We start from the raw sequence: 24,302 nt of genomic DNA on the forward strand, positions 1-24,302 counted from the left end.
CAAGCATAGTACTTATTTTTAAATACATAAATACTAAAATTAAAAGAAAGTAAAAGGGTAATCTTTAAGTAATTTTTTCTAATAAACAAACACAGCAGATAATATGGTCTAATACCTATCGTGGGAGAATTAGCCTCATGCTTGTTTGGGCTTTCGACTGAAGAAGACCTAAATATCCTAAGGGAAAACGTAGGAAAACTAAATAACGCCATGAACGTGACCTTACATGTCCAAAAAATACAAGCCAATATAGCCAATTACCAAAGAGACAAAATTGAGGCAATCTCGAAGAAAATATCAAAGACAGTAAACATAATGAATTATTTAAAAAATGAAGTAGATCGTGTGATTACCGATTCAAGCATCACCATGGTATCACTGGACATAGTGACAATGTCTTTACTTAACCTGGTAACTGATGTTAGCAAATTTGAATTTGCATTATTTGCCCTTACCGGAGGAACCTTGTCGTATGACCTAGTGGATCCTTCGAACCTAAAAAGTATCTTGGAGGAAATAAAAACGCATTTAACGTTCGGACTACATCTACCAACAGAACCGGAAGTAGCAAACGTATTCCACTATTACACCAAGCTGAAGGTTCACATCACAGAAATAAATGAACAATTATTTGCAGTAATAACAATCCCGTTAATAAATCAACAATCAATATATGACTTATATAAGATTTCTACGTTTCCAGCCAACATAGGTAGAACTAATTCGTTCATGACTATTACCCCCGAAGCGGATTTCCTGCTAGTCGATCAAGATAGGAGGAAATATGCCTTAGCAAATCCACAGGACCTCAAGGAATGTGTAGCATTCAAAAACCTAGTATGTCAACTAACACTGCCCATTTATAATGTAAAACCCGGATCATGTATGTTGGATATATTCTTAAAAGAGACTCAACAAGAGGAAATTCCAAATTCATGCGAAGCACTAATAGGTAGTACTAAACGAGAAATATTTATTCATCTTAGAAATGATCTATGGCTATTTTCTGTTCCAATAGAAACAGTCGGGACTATCTCTTGTTATAATAACACAGAAAGAATCGATCCAAGCTACAGAACCGAATTACTACTACAAGATGTAGGTACGATAACCATAAAGCAAGGATGCTGACTGGTAACTAAAGAAGCCACAGTACAAACACCTCTGATAACCACCAGCACGAATATAATAAGCCCCAAAGTGGTCAATTTTAAAGCAGTGAATTTATCATATACAATTCCTAACATTGAAAATGAAGAAGTAAAAACCAGAATATGGTCAAAAATGGAGAATGTCAAAGGAACCTTACCACTAACAAAAATAAGAGAAGCCTTAGACTCTCAGATTCCCCTCTTCACCAATGAAAACCAAAGATTGACATATGTAGAAAGTAGATATGGACTATTCTCAACAAATTTTTGGTGGAATATCCTCCTAACGGTAGGACTCGTGTTCATGATCTCTCTAACTGTAAGAATGCTATTAAACCTAAATTACGGAAGAGTGTTGAGAATGACATGTAGAAAAAAAGCAAAGTCAGATCACATCGAGCCGAGTGAGATGCAAAACCTAAACTCAGAACTCCCTGATAACCCTTAAGAAAAAAATAAGGGAGGACATAATCGAGCGAATGAGAGTAGAGGTCCTCATTCGTGCCATGTCCATTCCCAAATTCTCACTTGATTTTTTTGTGCAAGCCCATGCAGCTGCAAAGATATATTTCTTGGGCAGCGTGGACGCGCATAAACAGTAAAGATTTGAAAAATTTATAGTAAATCGAGACCTCTAATAAAAACCATGTAATCCATCTCGCAAGTAGTGGCAGAATAGGAAATTAAATGCTAAGGTAGATGAGTGTTGAATAACATTTAAAATGCATTGAATATAGAACATGTGCCAAATGCACATGTGTACATGTATACATATAGTCACCAAATCTTGAAAATCTTGTAGTGTTATTTTTTGTAAACATAATCATTTGTCCTATAATAACTTTGCTTATATCACAGTAATCTAGTGATTGCTGCAACATACATGTAAAAGCACGAGAGTTGCCCTTAATTGCTCTATCGTCGAGTTTAATCGTACCCATACTAAAATTGATATTATTCATACGTCTAATCACGACTATTATTTATAAAATAGTCCCCGCATGGTATTATGTAAGTTGTATAGTATTACTGTATGTTTTGTAACTTGTGTAATTGTAAAGAGCATATGATTCTGCACAGATATTTATATTCTAGGAAGCAGAGTAAACAGTGCAAATTAATTATTGGTTTACCAGCAAGCAACACGGATACAACCCAGTAGCATCTACTCTCATCATTCGTCAACCACCGATAACTACTCACCAAGAAAGTCCCTGAAGAAAATATTCTGATGACATTCCAAGTCACCCAAGCCTAGTACCAGGTAACATTATCTCAAACAATATTGGCAAACCAAGAACCCCACATATACGTATATATCTGAATTAATAATTACCTATAGAACCACCTCGACCGCAACGTCGTAAAACTACGTAGAGACCGTCGATCACTATCCTTAGACGGCAGCGGCCTTAAGATTTAATGTTTGAAACACCAAGAGTAACCCTAGAGTCAGACCCACAAAGACTATATATCTTAAGCCCCATATTAGAGACAATATGTTAACCATCAAAGGTCTAAAGTTTTGACTCTATCCAATCATTATTAGATGTCGCAAAACCAAACCATCCTCTATGAGAAGAAGAACCAAACATAATCAATTTAATGGGAAATATAAACTGTACGTGCTTAAATTTTTCCCAAAACGAAGTGTTCAAAGAAGAGAACCAACCAGTTATTATTGTTTTAATCTCCATATTAAGCCCTCAATAATTGTGTATCATTTAACCAGAAGTCAAAGACAATGCGTCGAGCCAAGGACATAAGATCAAGTTTTGATCCTGCCATAGTTAACGTTAAATGTTGTAACACAGCCCATAGTCCAAGATATGGACTAAATGTGAGCAATTTACGGGAAACACAGACTGTACGAGTATTAGATTTTCCCAAAAAAAAAAGTGTCCAAGAAGAACTACCAAGCCAGCGATCAAGATACCCATTTCATGTAATCAATTCCCCAAGGAATATGTACCCAATAGACATTCCAACATCCCTGTGAGATCAAACCCGCGTATTTCACAAGACCAACCATGCACGGACAATTTTATGCAATAGTCATACTTATGAACAATGCAAACCCTCATCCCAAGCAACAAGTGACAAAAAGCGAAACACCAAGAAGACAAACCATAAACAATTAGCCAACCTAGTAATTAATCGAATGGAAGCCCAAAGTAAGAGTGATAACGTATGTGAGTATTATAGACACGTAGAATGATGAAGTAAGTGTGAAGTCTTATGTATCGAACTAGTAACTTTATGAATATTGTTAAACTTATCATAAAACAGATGAAAATCAGTGCAAGCTACCTTATCCCAGTGTTGCCATCAAACATTAAGTTAAGAATGTTAACGTGTGAATTTTTTTTTCTCCTCCAAACTATTTTTAATTCATACATATCAGTGTATTATTGTTAGATGTTTTAGATGTAGTTAGATGTTTTTGATGTCAAATAACTATCGTACCAATATAATGTCAGGTGGAAGTATAAATAGCATTAGAAGTAGCGAATATGTACCACGTTAAATAATGAAGTAATTAAAAAAGCGGAACTTAACTAATTGAAGCCATGTATAAGTATTAGCACATCAGGTGAAGGAATTCTAATATTAGGTGAAGGAATAATAATATAATCGTACCTATATAACGTCAGGTAGAAGTATAGTCAAGCGTAAAAAAAAAAAAAAGAGGGGCAAATATGTACAATTTACTGAGATAAGATAATCATATCAGGTGGAGGAATTTTAATATTAGGTGGAGGAATAATAATTATGATTTAATCATATAATCTTATATGTTAGTCAATAGTGACTCTTTGGCTCTTTCGCCAAATAGAGTGAGTGGGTGATGGAACTTAAATTAACTTTGTCATATATATAGCCTAATAGAGCAATCGAAAATAGTAAATAAATATATAAATTTTTCCATATCATAACAAATTAAATTAATTAGCAATAATACAAGTTATTAAAAAAAAAAAAATCAAAATTTGAAAGTACAGAGAGAGTAGCTTAAAACAACAATTAGGACATCGTTAAAAATGGGAATGATGATATGTAATGGGATCAATTTCCAAGACTCCGAAATTTTCCAAGTAAAAATGCCAAGAACATAAACCCAAACAATTTAAGTAACAATTAATTGTCAAATTTAAAAAGTAGCGAAACATTGTGTTACAATTGTAACTACGAAAAAAATCGTTCCCACAAAAGAAGATAACAGCAATAAATATGCAGAATAACCAATTTTACTTGATATGCAACAACCATGTAATCTAAATCTTGAGATGGAAATTCCAAACGATCGACAGATGGTCTCTTGAGATAAGAAATAAAACTAAATATTCCGCTATAATTAAAAGGTATAAGCTTTAAAAACATTTTCTCGAGATACAAAAGTAAAATTAAATATTCCGCTATAATTATAAGGTAAAGCTTTAAAAACATTTTCTTGAAATACAATGTAAGACTTTGTAGCTTGCTTTAATTATAGAGTACAAACTTTGTTCAGCTAAAAAAAATTCCAAAGTGAAGTCTTAGAGAGTAATAAATCGTATCAAAATCTACTTAAAATCAAATAGCTGATTGGTACAGCACTGCCCAATAGTGATGTAGGACAAATAGTGCAGCCAATAGGGACTGTAAAATATACTTGTTAGTAACGCCCGAACGTAACCTCCGGCGAAATTGGGAAAAGTAGATAGCTAGAACTTAGCAGTTTTTGCGCCAGTCTTTTTTCAGTTTTGTTTGAGTCTTGTAGCAGTCTTTTTCAATCTTACCCGAGACTGCTATGAATTTCTGATAGACTTTTGAGGAAACTTATTATCTGTGAATTAACTTTTGTGTCGCATTATCCCAGATGATAATCTTGTATTAGTGTCTTTTACTACAAGTGTACTGATATACCGAAGCTCTGTGACAACTATGTGAGTAACAATAAATACATTACTTTCTTATTTTATTCTCTCTATGTTAATATTTCTCGTGTTTGTTAGTCCTTATGGCTCCACTCGCTCCTAAGGGAAACTGAAACTTATCAGTCTGATTTTGACTCAGTATAGCCGTTAATATAAGCTCCCTACATGTACTCCTAGATTAAGCTCCCCACTCTAGAAACCCCGCCTCCACTCAGGAAGGCCACACGCGAACCGTCAGCCAAGGGCGTGGATATTCCCCCATTGAATTAATTAACTGGAATCTCCGCATTAGGAAACATCAGGAGATATAAGTACAATTATACTTTTAAAAGAAACCCCCACAACCATATTTTTTAAGAGAAACCCCCCATAGAATTGGTTTTAACTAACCAAGTTCAGCCTTTGAATCTTATAAGAAAAACCCCCCCATTAGAGGTTATAAGTTATGCCCTGGGGGCATATATGGTTCTTATGGAAGGAATGTTCGGATAAACTTCAGAGAGGGCTCATTTGATTGTAAATTGATAGCTCTAGTTCACTTTTTAAGCGTCAAAATATATTGGAGGGTAACAAGGTCTCCCAAAATCCTTTTTTTCAAAATGCATTCAATAAAAATTTTAAAATAGCTATTTTGTTAAAAATAGTTAAAAGATCATATAACGAAAATTCCGGCGTTGACACAGCCCACCAGGGCCCTGGGCAGGCGTCGTAAGTTATGCCCCGGGGGCATATATGGGTCTTATGGAAGCGATGCTTGTATGAACTTCAAAGATGGATCATTTGATTGGAAACTGAAAGTTGTAGTTCACTTTTTAATTGTCAAAAAAGATTGGAGGACATCTAGCCCCCCCCCCTTCCACCACGCCCTTTTTCCTCAAACCTATCCGATAAGAACTTTGAGATAGCTTTTTTCAAAATAGTTCAAAGACCATATAATGAAAACTTGGGGGTCAGAACAGCCTCCCAGGTCCTAAGGGCAGGTTTTGTAAGTAATACCCTAGGGGAATATATGGTTCTCATTGAAAGGATGCTCGTAAAAAATTAAGAGACAGCTGGCATTTGATTGGAAATTGAAAGTTTTAGTTACGTTTTTTCGAGTCAAAGGAGATTGGAGGGCAACTAGTTTCCCATGTCCATTTTTCCCCAAATGCATCTAAAAAAATCTTGAGATAGGCATTAAGTTAAAAATTTCTCAAAAGTCAGATAACTAAACTCAGGTGTCGTCACAACCCCCCAGGGCCTGGGGGCAGACATTGTAAGTTATGCCCTGGGAGACCAAGTTATTCTATACATTTAAAACTCCTATTACAGCATAAAAGAAAACCTACTTTACACTAGAAAACAATTTTTTCTTTTTTTCTCCTTTATTTTTAATTTTGGTGAGTCAAGTAATCACCCTGTAGAGAATTTTTCTGTTAATCTTTTCCCTGTGCAGGTATAATGAACGATATATTACTATCAAAGCAGGGGTATTCCTGGGGCTTCAGAATGGACTATCAAGTTATAAGGCGTGTAAGAGAGGAATAAAGTTAGTTGAATTCAGCTGTTAAATTTTGGGTGACTATTAATGACCCCCTTACCTCCTGAAAATACCTGCATCCCTCTTCCCTTCACTTATATGTATTCCTGGAAAAGTCAAAAGTAGTGGGCTAAAGATGTTTAATTGGCTTGTTTTGGCCACTTCCTCCTCCTAGGACAAATCTTCCGGATCTCTATCCCATATAAGGCTCGAGCCTATGTCCACCCAAAGCCATTGGGTACGGGTTGGCATTGGTCTTAAATATTCACGCAAAAAATTCACCTTTTTCTTGTTGCTCATGAGCAGATGTCTTCTTATGGGGAATGCATTGGAAGTAACTATATTAAGTATAATATAATATAATAAAATATATATAGTATAATATAATATATATATAATATAATATAATTAATAAGTCATAATTCTCCAATCACTTGTGCCCTAGGAATGTTGAAGGATGCAAAGGTATCAGATTCAAGTATTAAATTAAATTGCGTTTAGCTTTTTGGTTGTTATGTGTCTGTTTTCGTTTTTCACTAGGCTGCCCCCAAGGGGGCAATCCTGATGATTGTCTTTCTCGTATTCCATTGTTAAATTAAAAACCAGTAAAAACTAAAAAATTTTGCTCCAGCTGGTTGCTTTTTCTGTCTGAAAACATATGAAGGAAAATCATGTTTTAATTTACGGATAATCTCTAAGTTCCACGACAGTATTTTACTTATAGTTTTTACCTGGTACTTAAATGATACATTTTCGTCATATAATGTTGGCTTCCTTTGCATTTATGGGCCTTTCTACTGTATTGATTAGAATGACTGTCTATCAATTTTTATCTGACTTTATTTGTGTTGGGAAGGAGATCTAGGGCATTGAAGGGTTACAGATTGTCTTTTGTTTGGCTTTTCAGCTATTACTGTGAGAAGGTTTTAAGTACGAAGTAAAAATCTAATTTCATATCCTCAACTGCACAGTAGAGGAGGGGTTAAGGGGAAACATTTTAAGATATTAAATTAGTTATTTGTGTTTGATTAATATATTTAATAATTATATATTTTTTATGCAATTTTTGGTATATTTCAGTGTTTACATCAAATTTAATGGTGCTATATATAGATAATATACCCTGATAATAGGTTGGAATACAGACCAGCTTTGTAGTCAAATTAAATTAATCTGTAAAGAAATTTCAGGCATGAATGTGTTATGCCCAGTAAAAGAGTACAAGCAAAGCAGTGCTTGTAGAGCCCAAACAAAATAAATCTAGGCAAACAAAACTTTTAGGAATGGATCTAGGGCTAAAATTACAACATGAAAACGTGGTATATCTGTAATATATATTTACAATATATGCATTGAATTAACAACACTTAGGTCCTTCCATTGCTTATAACCAGTAGTGTAGAATATACTGTGCTAAATGTTTTGGATGTTCACGTTTTGCAAAACCTGAATTTACCATCAGCCTTTTCATTGCTGTCCATGTTTATGTTGGTAAGGAGCTCTGTAAATTGCTTATGTTCTATGTTTTAGTATAGATGTCTTATACCTTATTTTATAAGTTATATATAATGTAGCATTACAATATAATACAATTATAATATAGTGTAATATTCCGATATATGTAATATACTATTATTACACATTATTTATAGTTTTTTTTATATAGTTCATTTTGAAGTCAATTTCTTATCATTTTAAGTTAGCCTTAAAATGATTGGCCTCCCCCAGGCCATTCAGCATGTCCCGAGGTGGCGATAGGGGAACGCTTTCCAGATATGTAGGGTACCTCCATAGGAGGCACGGACCAAGGGGGGACCTTGTCTCTGTGGTCCATAATAGAAACTGGGGCACCTTCGCCCAGGTTTATATATACAGGCGGAGGGGGAAAAAGGCCCCGCAAATGTACGGTCAAAAGGGCCCAATGATTTTTCCACAAGTCCAATGAGTTGCAAACCTTCTCCCAGTAATGGGTTAAATTGCGTGGTGATGCAGAACACCATTGCGGGAGGATCCTCTATCCTAGATCCAGATCTATGGACAACGGCCTCTGCAAAGGGCTGCCTCGACCTTTTCGGGGTAGCTGCAAGACTGGGGACCTTGCGGTCAACTCTATTCCCACTTGAGGAGTGCCGTCCCTTGAGGAAATTATAGCCAAGTAAACGACACAACATTCGCACGGGATTCTGACTGATGGACAATTTTTCTGGGCTTGGAATGTTTTGACGTGCGTCTTTGGGCTGAAAAACCTCATCCTAGCTAATTTATCTATTATGGGTTGCCTCCCCGTAGTAGCATAATATTTGTAAGCATGAATATATAATGATTCGGAGGTAATAGGCTTGAGACTGTCTGTGCAGGGTTTCGACTCTTGTTGATAGAAGAGCATCGCCAAGTGCTGAACACCATGTTGTGACCAATATGGGCCCAGGACTGCACAAAGCCTCCATTCATGGAGGTCCCAGGGACTTTTTGCTGTCCGGTTATAAGCCGGCTTAAAAACATCTGTGTAGACTTGAGAAGATATGTGATCCCTGTCCTGCACTGGTATCCGGGATCATTGCTTTTCCCGAGACAAAAAATTATTTCAATGATTTAAAAAACATGAAAATTGGAACTTGGAATGTAACGACATTAAAAAATGACTATCGTATCGAAATTTTGACCGACGAATTCAGACGATTCGAACTGGATTTATTAGAAAATTCAGAAATTCATATTCCAGGGGTAGGAAGCATGATATTAGGTGATATAGAATTTGTTTACTCAGACAGGAAGGATGGGGCACATAGACAAGGAATAGGGCTCATTATGAATAAGGAAGCTTCTAAGTCTTGATTAGGCTGCGATTGTATTAATAATAGAATACTAATTGCTCATTTCATGACTAGAAAGTTCAGGGTATCAGCTATAGTAGTATATGCCCCCGTAGAACCGACTGACAGAGATACTAGTGACTCAGATGAATTTTACTTACAGTTACAGGAGCAAATAGACAGGGTCCCAGGTAGAAATATGATGTTATTACTCGGAGATTTCAACGCCCAGGTTGGTAAAAATAGGGATAGATTGTATGCCAGCCGAGGTAAATTTGGTGTAGGAAAAGAAAATAGTAATAGATACAGACTTTTGCAATTTTGTAGGTATAACAATCTAGTTATAACCAATACGGTGTTTGGTCATAAAATGGCTCATAAGTTAACATTGTTTTCACGCGATGGTAAGACCACAAACCTTATTGATTATGGTATAATAAACTGAAGGATGGAAGGATCAATACGAGATATTAGAGTGTTTAGGAGTGTTGTTATTGATGTTAAAAGTAAAGATCACCATCTAGTAGTGTCAAGGGTTAATTTAAAGCTTAAATATCGGAAGAGTAACTACCTCCCGGGAAGTTATGATGTTGGTAGGCTCAAGGATGAGAATGTGAGAGAAACTTTCCAGGAACAGTTGAATACTAAACTTCAGAGTTTTAAATTTGATAATGTGGAAGATGGTTGGAATAATTTTAGAAAAATAATTTTTGAAATTGCTGAAGGTGTATTAGGGAAGAAAGCTAGTACTGCAGCTAAGAATATTAGTGAAAAGGCTTTATGTTTAATAGAAAGGAGAAAAGACTTGTGCAAGAATTATCTGAGTGATAGATCGTTTGAAAACAAAAGAAATGTAAAGAAAGTGGAAAACGCATTAAAATATGAGCTAAAGAGGTGTGAAGTGGAGACCATGGATAAAATTGCCGAGGATCTGGAAGATGCAGCTACACGACATAATAGTCAAATAATGTACTGGCACGTTAACAAATTGAGAGGGAGTAGTCAATCGGGACTTGGCCCAGTTAAAGATAGGAATGGGGTTGCAATTAGCGATAAGGAAAAAACTAAAGAGAGATGGGCCGAACATTTTGAGAATTTTCTTAACCGTGATAGAGTTGCAGGAAAAAATATAGAGGAAAATGAAAAACTTTTGTGATACCTTGGATGTGAAGGAAGATTTGTTTTATGAGGGGGGATTAGCAAAATTACTAACAGGATTAAAGAATAATAAGGCTCCAGGTGCTGATAGGGTGGTAAATGAGTTTCTTAAATATGGTGGCTCTGAGGTTAGAAATAAGTTACTGAAGATTATGAATATGATTTTTGAAAAAGGGGAAGTACCTAACGATTTTAGGAAAACATTAATTAAGCCACTTTATAAGAAAGGTGATAAAAGTGAGTGTGGTAATCATCGAGGCATTAGTCTGGTTTCTGTAGGTAGTAAATTACTTAGTAATATGATATTTTTTAGACTGAGAGATGCCGTAGACAAAGTTTTAAGAGAAGAGCAGTGCGGTTTTAGAAAAGGTAGAGGATGTGTCGACCAAATTTTCACTCTTAGGCTGATAATTGAGAAGTGCCTGAGTTTTCAAACACCTTTGGTCCAAGAGCTTTGGTTTTCAAGAGCTTTGGTAAAGGTTTTATCCTTGTATGGTATACCAGACAAATACATTAAAGCGATTAGTGCCATGTACGAGAATAACACTGCTGCTGTTCAGGAAGGAAATGAGGTTAGCAGCTGGTTTTGTAATAAATCAGGAGTTAACCAGGGTTGTGTTCTATCCCCCTTTATGTGGATTATTTTGATGGACTTTATTTTAAGGAGCACAGGAAGGGCAATGGGAGACCACACAATCAAATGGGGAGGAAAAAATCTTCTGGACTTGGATTATGCTGATGATTTAAGCATCCTAGATGAAAGTGTGAGCAAAATGAATGACGTTTTAGAGGTTTTGCGAGTTCAAGGTTCTAGAATTGGTTTGAAAATTAATGTTAGGAAGACTAAGTCACTGAGGCTAGAAATAAGTGGGCAGTTTCATTTACCTTGGTAGTATTATTAGTAAAGATGGTGGGAGCAGTGAAGACGTTAAAAATAGAATAGTCAAGGCTCAGGGTGTTTTTTCACAGTTAAAAAAAATTCTGGAAGAATAGGAAGATAAGTCTGCAAACCAAGATTAGAATATTAGAAGCTACAGTGATGACAGTGGTCAAATATGGCTCTGAAGCGTGGACGCTCCTAAAAGCGGATGAAGATTTGCTAGATGTTTTCCAAAAAAATTGCTTAAGGATTGTTCTGGGTACCCGGCTGACTGACCGTATTTCAAACAATAGGCAATACGAAAAATGTGGTTCAATACCGCTCTTTAGGACTATAATGAAAGAAAGGTATAGGTGGTTAGGGCACGTTTTGCGGATGAAGGATGACAGATTGCCGAAGATTGTTCTTTTCGACCAACCATCTAGGGCTAAACAGAAAGCAGGTCGTCCCCGTCTGGGGTGGGAGGACGTCATAAAGAAAGATTTAAAGGAACTGGGAAGTTCGTGGGTGGGTGTATAAAGGGAGGCTTTGAATAGATCGGGGTGGAGGAGGAGCGTGCGTAGCTGTGTTGGCCTCAGGCGGCTTGATGCTGCGTTGAGTTGTTAGTAGTTAGTAATAGTTCTGCAACTAATGCAGAAACCCTCCAATTGATTGGTTGGGATTCTTTTTGACTGTTAAGTTGTAGAATCTTTATTTTTTGCTTATATATTTTATCAATTTTTTTTATTGGCCAAAATATCCTAAATTTATACTTATCAAGCTTTCAGTTCTATGTTATGTACTTTTTTTTAATAGAATTTCAGGTTTTTGTTTGTTCTATGTTAATTAATTTTGTTGAATGAATGTATATATTTAATTTTATGTATTTATATAATATCTGTAAATTTACATTTTTACACGTAACTAAAAAGAATAGGCAGTTGCATTTGTTTAGTAATCTTTACTGTTAAAATTTTTATGTATCTGTTTAATTTAGAATTTGTTTTAAAATTTGAATTCGCTTTACCATGTGAGCTTGACAAATCCTTTCATTTTCCGAACCATCCTTTGTCACCAAAACGTGAAGATGCTCCTTAAATATACCGAGCATTTCAGGATCATGTAAATTTGAAGACAAAACCCAGGAATTGCAACCCAAATGTTCTAACAATGAACGTATATCGGAAACATTGTATTTTTGTTGATTGAAATGTATTGGATATTTTTTATTGACTAAAAACAGGACAAAGAGACTTAACCTTAAGATGGACCGTTAGTTTTATCTTTTTCAAATTTACAGGTGTTTGCCAAACCGCTTTCGGTGTCTTTTATGATTATTTTTAAATTTTCGCTTAGAAGTAGTTTTGCAGGTTTTGTTATTTCCGTAAGGCTTGATAATAAGCCTTAAAAACTATAAAACTGTTTAAATTTTGTAGACCATATATATATTGTATATTTCTTTTCAAATCGAGAGACAAAGAAATAAATTTGTCCATTAATTTGATTCCTAGGTAAATTCTTAGCTTATAATATCAGTTTAATGAAAAAACTAGATTCAAACAAAAATACTTAATTAATTTTTTGCATATGAAGTAAAAATATATTTTTCTTCACAGAGAGTTGTTTTCTTTTAAGTTTGTTTAGGTTTTTTAGTTCTTTTGTCTGTTGTTTTTAATATATAGCCATGAGAACATACCGATTCACATCGGATTAAAAAAACGAAAGTCTAGTTTGTATAAGAGGGACAAATAAATTTAATAAGTATTTAAAAACAATGACAAGAAAAAGAATCTTAGAATCAAAAGAAGCAAGAAATTGGCTGATATTATCTGAATTCCCAACCATAATTTGTTAGTGTAGATCAGTAATTCACTGAAACATTGGATTCAAATGAAAGTACTGAATTCATATTGTGGAGATGGAGTCAACCGTTTTTTTTGTCTTTAGGAAAATTAGGGGGTTTGTGACATTCATGGAGTTTTTTGTCTCGGAGTTTTCTAGTTGGTTGTTTTATTTTGTTTTAAAAATTAAGAGTTAAGAACATAGAGATTCTAACTGGGTTAAATAAACGAAAGTATTATTTACTAAGAGCGATGACCCCTTTTCATACAGAGTCAAAAACGATGAAAAAAAAAATCGAATTAAAAAATCAGAACCTAGTGAAATTATATACAAATTAAATGTGTTTTTTGCATGTAAATAAATACACGATGATGAACTCTTAAAAGTTCCGCTTTCAATCGCCAGTGATCAGTCGCCTGTGAACATTTATCAGTCACAGACTAAATAGTGTTTTATTGAACAATTCGCTTATAGGCGCTTAATAGTGAACTAGAACAATGTATTTATTCTTTACAGTGCGATAGAAATTTTGAACCTGATATAAGTGTATATCTCTATAAAAAAAAGTATAGTACAGCAAAGAAATCTACTTGCAAGGTACTCCAGCCTGACTGTTTGTTGCAAAGAATTTTTTCAAACTATTTAAAAGAGCTCAATTGCTGAGGGCAGTGCCACTATGTGCGACCAAAATCTCCGCAATTTGTTATTTTGTTTTTGATTGTCTATTAAAATGATTTAATTTTAAATGATTTAATATTATACTAATATAAGAATTTCAAAATATTTTGAAAGAGTTGTCTTTGTTTTCGGTGTTAAGAATTTTAATTTTTTGTGTTAGTTGGTTTAGTCTATATACTTTTTAACTTTTAGGTAACTTTTCACCACACGTGTCTGAAATTCACTTACAGGAAAATACGTCTCTAGTTATTTGAAAGAATCCATCCACAAGCAGTTTCTTAATTTCATGTGCACCAGAATCAGAAGGTAAGAGCTTAGAATAGTAGAGAACCGGTTTGAAAAGTTGCCTTCAAAGTAAAAAGGTATAAAAATTGCAAAGAGAACAAACAATTAATAGAAATAAAAAGACATAAGTGTGAAATATGTGACATGGCCTTTTCTATAATGGGTGATTTGAACTGACACCAAAGAATACACACGGGTGAGAAGCCGCTTAAGTGTGACGTTTGTGATAAAAGCTTTTCTCAAGCAGGACATTTGAACACCCAAAAAAAGTGCAGACGTGTGAGAAACCGTTTAAGTGTACTGTTTGTGACAAAACCTTTTCTTTAGCACAAAATTTAAACACCCATCAAAGAATGCATACGGCTGAGAAACTGTGTAAATGTAATATCAAACCTTTTTTTTGAGCAAGAAATTTGACCATACACAGAAGAGGGCATATGAGTGAGTAGACTGTCACCTGTTATATATTTAAGGAGTGTTTTTTGCAAGTTTGCCATTACATATCAAATACGGTTTGAGTACATATCAAAGATTACCTACAGGTGAGAAACTTTTTCCTGTGTGATGTGTGTAGAAGAAACTTTTCTGAATTAAGTGATTTTCTTGGAATTAAAAAGTGTATAAAGAGGTATAGGAAGATTGTTGTGTACTCAGTGGTTCCTGTTATTTATTCTCATATCCAATTATTACATCAAATTAGTTTTTTTCGATGTTGTTGTATGTGTATACTTTATTTAGTAATTTTAGTTTCTTAAGTAACACGAACTTTTTCGATAGTTACCAGTGTACTGATTGTAAGAAATGTTCGTTTACATCAAGGTTTTTGAATGGTATCCATAGATGTTACACAGGTCAGAAACTGTTTAAAAGATTATTTATGCAGGAAAGTTTTACTGTGGCTGGACTATTTGAACACGCTCAAAAGTTTATACACCTGACAACATTTAAATGTGACTTTTGCAAAAGGGTATTTTCATTTATGTCAGCGCTGAACTAGTATCTAAAAACATATTCTATAAAAAGCCTCTTGGTGCATAAACTGCAACAAGACTTTTGGAAGAATATAGATATTTATTTAAAAATGAAAACCTGATGAAGAATTAAAGCTTTTCCACGTTTGATAACTCTCACATTTAAATTTGCACTTTGGATATTTATATAGTTTTCTGTATTTTTTCGGGCAAGCTAAGCTTCTCTTTTCATCCAATGACCAATGTGGAGCCATACGAGCCGAAAAAGGCAAATCCCTATTTTCCTAAAAATAATCTCAAAAGAAACAGAAGTTTATATTTTTCAAAACTAAAATGCATAATAATTTGCATTTTTAAGCAGCCAAAAGCTTAAACCAGAAAGTAAGATTTACTTAGTTGTCAATTGTTTAATTTAGTTCCAAAAAGGATGAAAATAATCAAGGCCAAAGAATTGGGAACCATGGATCAATTTTCAATAACAGATTTGTGGCTCATGTGTCTCTTTTCTTCGTTATAAATGATAATCACTGAATTACTTTGGTTTCGATTAAAAGAAGAAAATAAAAGAACCCTAAGATAAATTTCTGCCACATGTATACCATTTTGTTTTGTATTGGGCAGAATTATGTGTCTCCCTAAAAGCATTGTTTTGTCAGTATATAATCTTCGAAAAGACCCAAAAGTTTCGTTTTTGAATTGCTGGGAAAATATATTTTTCAGTTCCTGAGAAATGTTTTGTTTATTGAAAAATAAAAAAAATTATTATCTACTATACAATATTTCAATGCGTTCTGAGATTAACCTGTGTTAAAAATTTTACTTTCTGAATTAGTTTAAAATTTTCAGAATTGATGAATTACGATTTTGTTTACTTGCCTAAGTAGACCATAAGATTTATTTGAAAGGGAGAGGGCCTGAAAATGATTGAAGTTACGGTAACTCACAACCCTTGATCAAGGTAACTGGAATTTTAAAAAACTTAAAGACTTGTCTCTTTTTCCGACTATTTGTGTTGGTGCTGCCCTCAAGACTAGATTCAAACTAGAACCCATATTTGATTTAATTGGCATTGGAGGAGGAACCCAAATGACAAAACCTTAGAAGTTATATGTTCTGAACTTATACCGATAAATTTGCTCTGTAAGAGGGCTCTTATGTACTGAAAAAAGCATTAAATGAGCTGTTGTTATCTGTTATTTGTTTAATGTCAGTTGTCATTTGTTTGGTGAACAGTCCAAAAGCTGATTTAACCGATACTTACTGTTGCAAGTTCCTTTACTGGAGATGCTCGAGGGCAGAGGTTCCCAACCCTGTTCCCGCGGGTGCCCTGGCACCTGTGGAATGATTTGTTTGTGCCTGCCTCTCTCTGTTTAACATGAAAATATTTTTTTTTCATAAATATTATTTTAAAAAAAGATTTATTTTTATTCAATGGTTAGAGTTTTTTTTTACTGCCTAGGTTTATTAAATACATTCGATACATGTCCTAACTTATCTAGCGGCAAGCCATACTGCACTATTTACGCTAGCCTTGAAAGTCTAGTGCCATTTGCACATCACCCTCTGTGCAGGCAGAAAACCCGAAATGAACGAATGGAAGGAACGCCACAAACTCATCTAATAAACGCCGAAGGCGCTAATTCACATGGCAGATTACTTTCATTACTTCGATGATCATTGGCTCACTTCGGGTTTTCTGTGTGTACATGGAGCGATGTGCAAAAGGAATTCCCCGCCTGGAATCCCGTTATTGTCATTGTAATCGTTGCGGTGCAGCCCTGTTCGGGTTGACAAAGTAAGATAAGAGACTTGTTCGTCAGACAAAACACGGATTAGGAGCTTTCTATAAAAAAAAGAATTAACTGACTAAAAGCTAGGTGCGTTATTTATTGTATTCATAAGCCATGATCTTGAATCAACTATTTCGTTAATGAGATAGTTACAGTTCTTTCTATAATATAATTATGCATATAATGCAGAACAGACTTGTGCTATAAAATTGATATTATATAGTACTTCAATTATTATTTATTTTAACGCCAAAATGAGTGGACCAAATAAAAAACAACAAACTTAAAATTTTAACACTGACTGGGAGGAATAATGCTGTTTTATTAATTTGAAAAATAAATGTGTTTGTTTGTTGTGTGATAATAAAACATATGTCTAGTCAATGTCTTTGCACACGCTGTCTGCAATAACCACTGATGGGGCAACAGCAATGATGGGTAAAAACATAGGATTTATTACCCTCTGCATGAAGGATGATTCATTTTCAAACTTCTTGTCCTACCATTGTATTATCCACCAAGAAGCTCTGTGTTATAAAATTATGCCATTTGAAAACGTCATGAAAATAGTTACAAAAATAATCAATTCTATTAAAGCTCCTTTGCAACACTGACTTTTCCAGGACCTGTTGGAAGATACTGAAGATAAAGAACGTGATCTTATGTTGCATCCTGAAGTTGGCTCAGCCAAGGAAAGGTTCTTACAAGATTTCTGAGTTTAATTGAAGAAATAAAAATATTTATAAACAATAGAAAGGAATATTATGATGAACTAGCTGACTCTGGCTGTATGACTGATTTGGGATTTCTCACAGACATCATGGAAAAATTTAATTCTTTAAACTTGGAATTGTAGGGTAAAGACAAAAGCATAGCTGAAATGATAACTACTGTAGAGTCATTCAAAGCTAAATTGGATTTGTTGATATCATATCTGCAGATAAATTCTCTCATGCATGTCCCACACCCGAAGAAAATGCTAGGTGACAATAAACTGATGGGACACTATTTATTAAGCATCTTCAAGAGTTAAAAAAAACAGTTTCGAGAGAGATTTTAGCAGTTTAAACAAATTGAACCAATAGTTCCCTTCTGTATCAGTTCTTTTACTTGTCAGATAAATGTTATAGAAATAGCTGCATGTATTGCAGATTTTATTCAAGGTAAGACAGAAGAACTAGAGTTAGAAATTTTGGACCTTAAGAATGATATTTTGCTAAAATCGTTAATATTAGAGGACTTTTGGAATGTACTGAATAGAGAAAAGTTCTAATTGTTAAGATAAAGAAGCATTTAAAATTGAAATATTTTTGGTACAACATATTTATGCAAATCATTGTTTTCAAGCATGAACATAATAAAATTAAGATATAGATCTCAACTCACCGATGAGCATCTTTATGATTGTCTGCTAACTGGATTATTGCCATACACTTTTAATTATGAAGCTTTGGCCAATAAAACGAAATGCCATAGATCAAATTGACTTTATTATATTTTTTATTTAAATGTTTTCTTTGAATTGGTGTTTTGTTTACTTTCTTTACATCTTGTAAATACATTTCTCTCTGTGTATGCAATTTGAAAAAAATGCCAAATAATTTTTTTATTTTGAAACATTTTGTTTATTGTTTATTAATACATTATGACTATAAGAAAATAAATTATGGGAAAATAACAAGTTATGGAAGGAGTTTGTTGATTTAAAATAGGTGATGCCCGCCACCCTACCGATATTTTAGAATGTGCTCTAGAGTAAAAAAAAAGGTTGGGAACCCCTACTTTAGGGTATCCTTGTCCCCCCTAGAATATTGACCAAAATCAGCATTCTGAGCTGTTTGAAAGGATCCTCTGGGGTTTTTTTTGTCACGAAGACCTAAAAGAATAAAAGATTTGTGTCTAAAATTGGCTTTTAAATTTTATGCATTGCTCGTGAATCTTGTTTGAAGAGGAAGTCAATGTGGAAAAAACTGAGGCGAGCCTTTTGTTTGTTTTTATGAAGTCTAGTTGCTAACTATTCAGATCCTATGAAATTTGCCTGGATTTAAGAGGCTGCTCTCCTCTTATCTCAAGTTATTACGATGCAGTTAATTTTGATGCCAGTCTAAGAAAATCCTATAAAGCAATATTTTTAGAAACAACCGTAGCATCTCAATTAGTGGGAGAGAGTGGGGGTGGAAATTCTGCTGGTACCAATTATGAGAAGTTACCAATTAATTCTAAACTTTGTTTATTTAGAATGACTCCATTAGGCTAAAGACGTGAAATTACTCAAGCTCCAATAAATCCTTATAAATCTTGTTTTATTTATTTGGAAACTATAAGTTGCACCCAGTAAACCTGTAATCCGAAGAAAATGCTGTCACTCTGTAATTATTAACACTATGAGAAACAACCGATTTGGGCTTCGAAATAAAATTAGAATATTTAAACCAACAGTAATAGCTTTTATTCTCAGATATAGTTACTTTTATAAACTGATCACTGACTTGTAGGTACAACAATTCATCTTAAGTTGAAAATTCAGGAGGTTAACAAGCGCGTTACAACGCTAAATCTCCGCAGTCTTGATACTTCTGCGATCAAAGAGTGGTGCGCACTTGAGATTCAAAATCTTTTTGGAAAGCTGTCCGAACTTTCGGATGTTGAAGCCATATGGTAGTCGTGTGAAACTAAAGCCACCAACGCATATATAAAAAACCTTTGCTTCCAAGTTTAGGTAAAAAGACCTGGTTTTCACAGGAGGCGGTGGATGTTATTACAATACGAAGGCTGGTTAGACTGCTGGGGATATGAAGACATATTGACATCTGAATTGCGTTGAAAATAAACCGACACATATAGATCTCAAGTCTTTCGTTGACGCCAAAGCTGATGAGCTACAAGAAGTTGCAACAAGGAAGGACGTTGGAGCTGTGTACAAACACTTACCTGAGCTCGTAGCTGAGTGTGCTCAACAAAAAGAAAACTTACAACCTGTGAACGGCATGCCAAAGGTTTCAAAGTGAGCTTTTTAGTGTCCAAGCTTTCATGGTGAACGAACACTTATCATCTCTGCTTAATACGTCCCCTCTCTCTCTATCTGTAGTTACTCCTGTCATTTCCCATGCTTTAATTTATAATAACCTCGTTAATGTTGACATTAAGCTGTTGGTAGTTTTTTTTAAAATCAAGCTCTGTGTTATAAATTAAAAATTTTGTGAACGATTTGAAAAACCGCAAAACTTCTGGCATCTGTGGAATCTCGGTGGATCTGCTTAAAAACGACGGTGGCACTATCCTTTTATAGCTCCAAGTGATGCTCAATGCAATACAAGACACAAAGAAAATGCCAAAACTCTCGCGTATGGGAGTATTCAAACCACTTGGGAATCTAAAAGTTTGTAGGAGAGATTGCATGAACTATAGAGGGATAATGTTTCTCTCTGTACCAGGCAAGCTTTTTTCTATGGTTTTTTTGCTGCGATGTTTTGCTCACCTCCGACGAAAGCGTAGAGTAGAGAATACTGGTTTTATGCCTAGCCGATCAATGATAGAACAGATACTCTCTCTAAGAAAAATCCTTGAGATTGCGAACGAGTTCCGTCTGCCCAAAGACACGTAAATATCGGGGGGGATAGGAGTGAGGTTTTAAGGAAACGAATTAGCATTATTGTAGACTTAGAGGGGTTTAATCTCATGTCCAACTTCGCCGCGTCATCTGCCATATCACTGAGAATACTCATAGGGCTACTTACTCAGATTTGGTAGCAGGTTTCAACCACCGTTAGGTTATCCACAAATTTTAATCTGTTAGGACATTGGTTAGCCGTGCTATTTATCATGACAGAAAAAAGGAGGAGAACTAGGAGAGTACCTTGGGGTACTTCATTATGTACAGGGAGGGGACTGGAATTATGATTCTGATATTTGACTGCCTTTGGTCTATTTGATAAAAAGGAGGCAACCAGGAAATTATTAATATTGAAATCCGTTACAAGTTTCTCAACTAAACTATTGTGGTTAACAAGGTCAAATACTTTTTTAAGGTCAATGGAAATTAAATTTAGCCAGCAATTAGGTTTTTCAAGAATTTTCCCAAATGAGTCAATAAGAAAAATAAGGTAATGGGAAGTAGAGGTGGATTTGATGCTCCAAAATTGTCTCAGGTCAGTAAGAGGTAGGATTTTCTCCTTTAGCCAATCTGCGAGAAATCCGTCATATAGCTTAGAGAAATAGGAGTGAGTGAAATAGAACTAGCAACTTCAAAACAAGGTTTTCTGTCTTTCTTTTTCAAGGGGGTTATGAAACCCTGTTTTCAAATTTGTGGATATTTGCCAGACCAAACAATCTCATTGAAAATAACTGACAAAGACTTTGAGAGAAAGTCACTGAAAGTACTAATAAGAGGAAACAGGATATCTAAAGGGTAGACACTTGTTTTTCATAGTTTGCGAATTCGTCTTTTGATCTCAGACGGAAATATGGAGGGGAAAACAGGTGGGAGAACATCAGCAGGTAATTGATAAGAATATGATGGAAGGCCCTGGCCGATGGAAGCAAGGAACTGGTTAAGATTATTTGCTGTAACTTCCGGGGATTCAGGTAGGTTGAAGTCAGGCGTCACCAACCAGAAAAAGTCATGCATTTGGGTACTTAGAGTTAACGAAGTCAGAGCTGGTCTGTAACTACTGGAGAAAATTGCGTCTTGCAGCGATATTTTGGGGTGGCGAGTAAAAGAAGGCAGTGATTGCAATATTTTAGGGACGGGGGAGTACTTTGGTTCTAATGCTTAGTCAAAGGATCTTACTGTGCTCAGATAAATTAGGAACAGGAATAATTTTTGGGAAAGGATTTCATCTAGTAAAAAAACATGACACCACCTCCTTTTTTTCCAAGTTAGTGATCAAAGGACCAAGCTTAATAAATTCTGAATAATCTGACAAACGAAGAGAACTTTGGTCATGAGATTGTTCTTCTATAACAGCTATAAAGTCAATTTGACTTAATTCTGATAGCACATTGAGTTCATTAAGTTTGTCAAAATTAATGCTTTCGGCGTTAGTGTTTAATAGTTTTGGATATTTAAATCCACTGGGAAAACGTGACTGTCGTTGAGTTTAAGTAATTCTTGGGGTTGGTTTTAAATTTTGACTGTGGGATGGTGCTGGGAATTTTTGGGGCAGACTATTTATTAACGGATAAGTTTTACATGTATGAACTGTCGAACCAGAGTGCCATTGGTTGGGTACCTATGGCTCGGATTTACTTTAGTAAATGACGGATGGAGACCTGAGCCAGTCAACAACATTTTGGGTGCATTGGGTATGCAAAGGGGCTTGCGACTGAAAGGGATATGAGTAAAAGGGGATTGTGGGACGTTTTGGATGCAGTAATGTGTGCGATGGTGACTTGATTGGTCGTGAGTAAATTTCTGGGTTGGAGGGGTGTCTTTCGAGGAGAAGATACCTGGGACATATTGCTGTGTTTCGGATAAGGAGGTATTTAACGAGGGGTATTTAATAAGAAAGGAATTGTAACCGTAGCACTTCCTAAACAATGGAGTTTTCGAGTGTGGAATCTTATTGGTAACAGCTGGGTCGGCCCAACTTTGTAAACTTGGCTTTTGTTTGCATATTGATTTTTTCGTTTGCAAAAAGGAGGAGGGGACATAAAAATCCAGGTTATCACGCTTCACTTATCTTGGTTCCATTATATGATCGGATGGCTGCATCAACCTTAAAGCTGCTGCCCATTCAACCAAGGCCTCTGCCGTCTTTGCTCGATTGAGCCAAATTTGGAAGAAGCCAATGATCAAATGATACACCAAAATGAAGATCCTTGGATGGTCACTCTAATCGCTCCTGCTATACAGAGATGAAACTTTGCCCACAACTGCAGCTGTATAGCACCGTCTCAACCCTATTCAATCTAAGGGGCTTCGAATACTTGAGGGAATCAGATGGACTGACTTTGTCAGCAACAACCGCCTACGTAGTATGACTTTCCAGTCACCCTTGTCACACTTGGTTCCCGAGTGGACACTTCGTTGGTTTCGATATATTTTATGACTGCCCACCAAAACTCTGGCTGGGATTCTTTACGACTTTGAAGCAACTAGTCGTGGCTGCAAGTGTCCATGAGGAAGATCCAAGTTCTAGTGGAGTGTTAGCATTGGGAATATCCTGGAACAACCTTGAATTTCGCTGTCTCATACAGAGGCCCTTGCTGCAGACTGCCCCACGTGAAGAAGGCTAACGAGGCTCTAAACAACAACCCGACATAAGGATTAAGTAAGTAAGTAAGTAACATTTTGTTCAACGCAGTTAAAAGGTCCAGAAATAATGTCTTTGAGGATGAAAACCCCTCCCCCACAGCCCCCAGGGCAAAAGTTGTAAGCTATGTCCTGGGGGCACATAAAGTTTTTATAGAAAACCTTGTCGTAGAAACTTCAAAATGGGATCATTCAATAAGAAATTGAGAGGGCTGTTTTTTTTTTAATAGTTGAAAGTGATCAAAGGGTGAATGTCCCCCCTCCACGGCCATCATTTTCTCAAACATTTCCGATCAACATTTTTATCCATCTCTTTTTTTCGATGTAGTTAATAGGACTGGAAATTATGTCTTTGAGGATTACAATTCCCCCCCTACGGCCCACAGCCTTCAGGATAAGGGTTGTAAATCATTTCCGTGGGGCTTATAAGGCTTTTATAGAAAGTGTTGTCGTAAAAACTTTCAAAAGGGCTTATTCGAATGGAAATTGAGAGTACTGGTAACCTTTTTATTATTTGAAAGCTATCAGAGGGCTAATGAACCCCCCCCCCTTTCCCCCCACACACACACCCATCATTTCCCTAAGCACTTCCAATTAAAATTTTGAGTAAGCTATTCTGTTCAACGTATTTGAAAGGTCCAGAAATTATGTCTTTGACGATAAAAATCCCCCAGCTCTCAGGGCAAGGTTTGTAGATTACGCCCTTGGTGTATATATTATTTAATAGAAAGCGTAGTCACATAAATTTTGGAAGCGGCTAAATGCATTCGTAATTAGCAGCTCTAGTGCTCTTTTTAAAAGTCAAATTTATCACAGGGGAGTTATTCCCCCCCCACCCCCCCACACACACACGCACGACATATTGACCCGATATTAATAATAGAAATAGAAATAATAGATATTTATAATAGAAATTTTGAGATAGCCATTTTATTCATAATAGTCGAAATATCATATAACAAGGCTATTGGGGTTGAAACACGCCCTAAAGTCTAGGGGCAAGGGCTGTAAATTATGCCCAGGGGGTATTAAAGCTTTTCATCGAAGATATGGTTGTATAAACCTT

General features: G+C 35.4%; 1 protein-coding gene across 1 annotated transcript; it reads left to right on the forward strand.

Moving 5' to 3' along the window:
* Window positions 1-210: 210 nt before the first annotated feature.
* LOC148948190 (uncharacterized) lies at window positions 211-23,220 on the forward strand. The gene is given in 3 exon segments (XM_089096128.1): window positions 211-1,555; window positions 19,828-19,987; window positions 22,974-23,220. Coding segments are annotated over 3 exon segments (1,752 nt in total).
* Window positions 23,221-24,302: the final 1,082 nt, after the last annotated feature.

Source organism: Artemia sp. Qi Xiang Cuo, chromosome 10 (assembly GCF_049724085.1).
Source record: "Artemia sp. Qi Xiang Cuo chromosome 10, ASM4972408v1, whole genome shotgun sequence".
NCBI lineage: Eukaryota > Metazoa > Arthropoda > Branchiopoda > Anostraca > Artemiidae > Artemia > Artemia sp. Qi Xiang Cuo.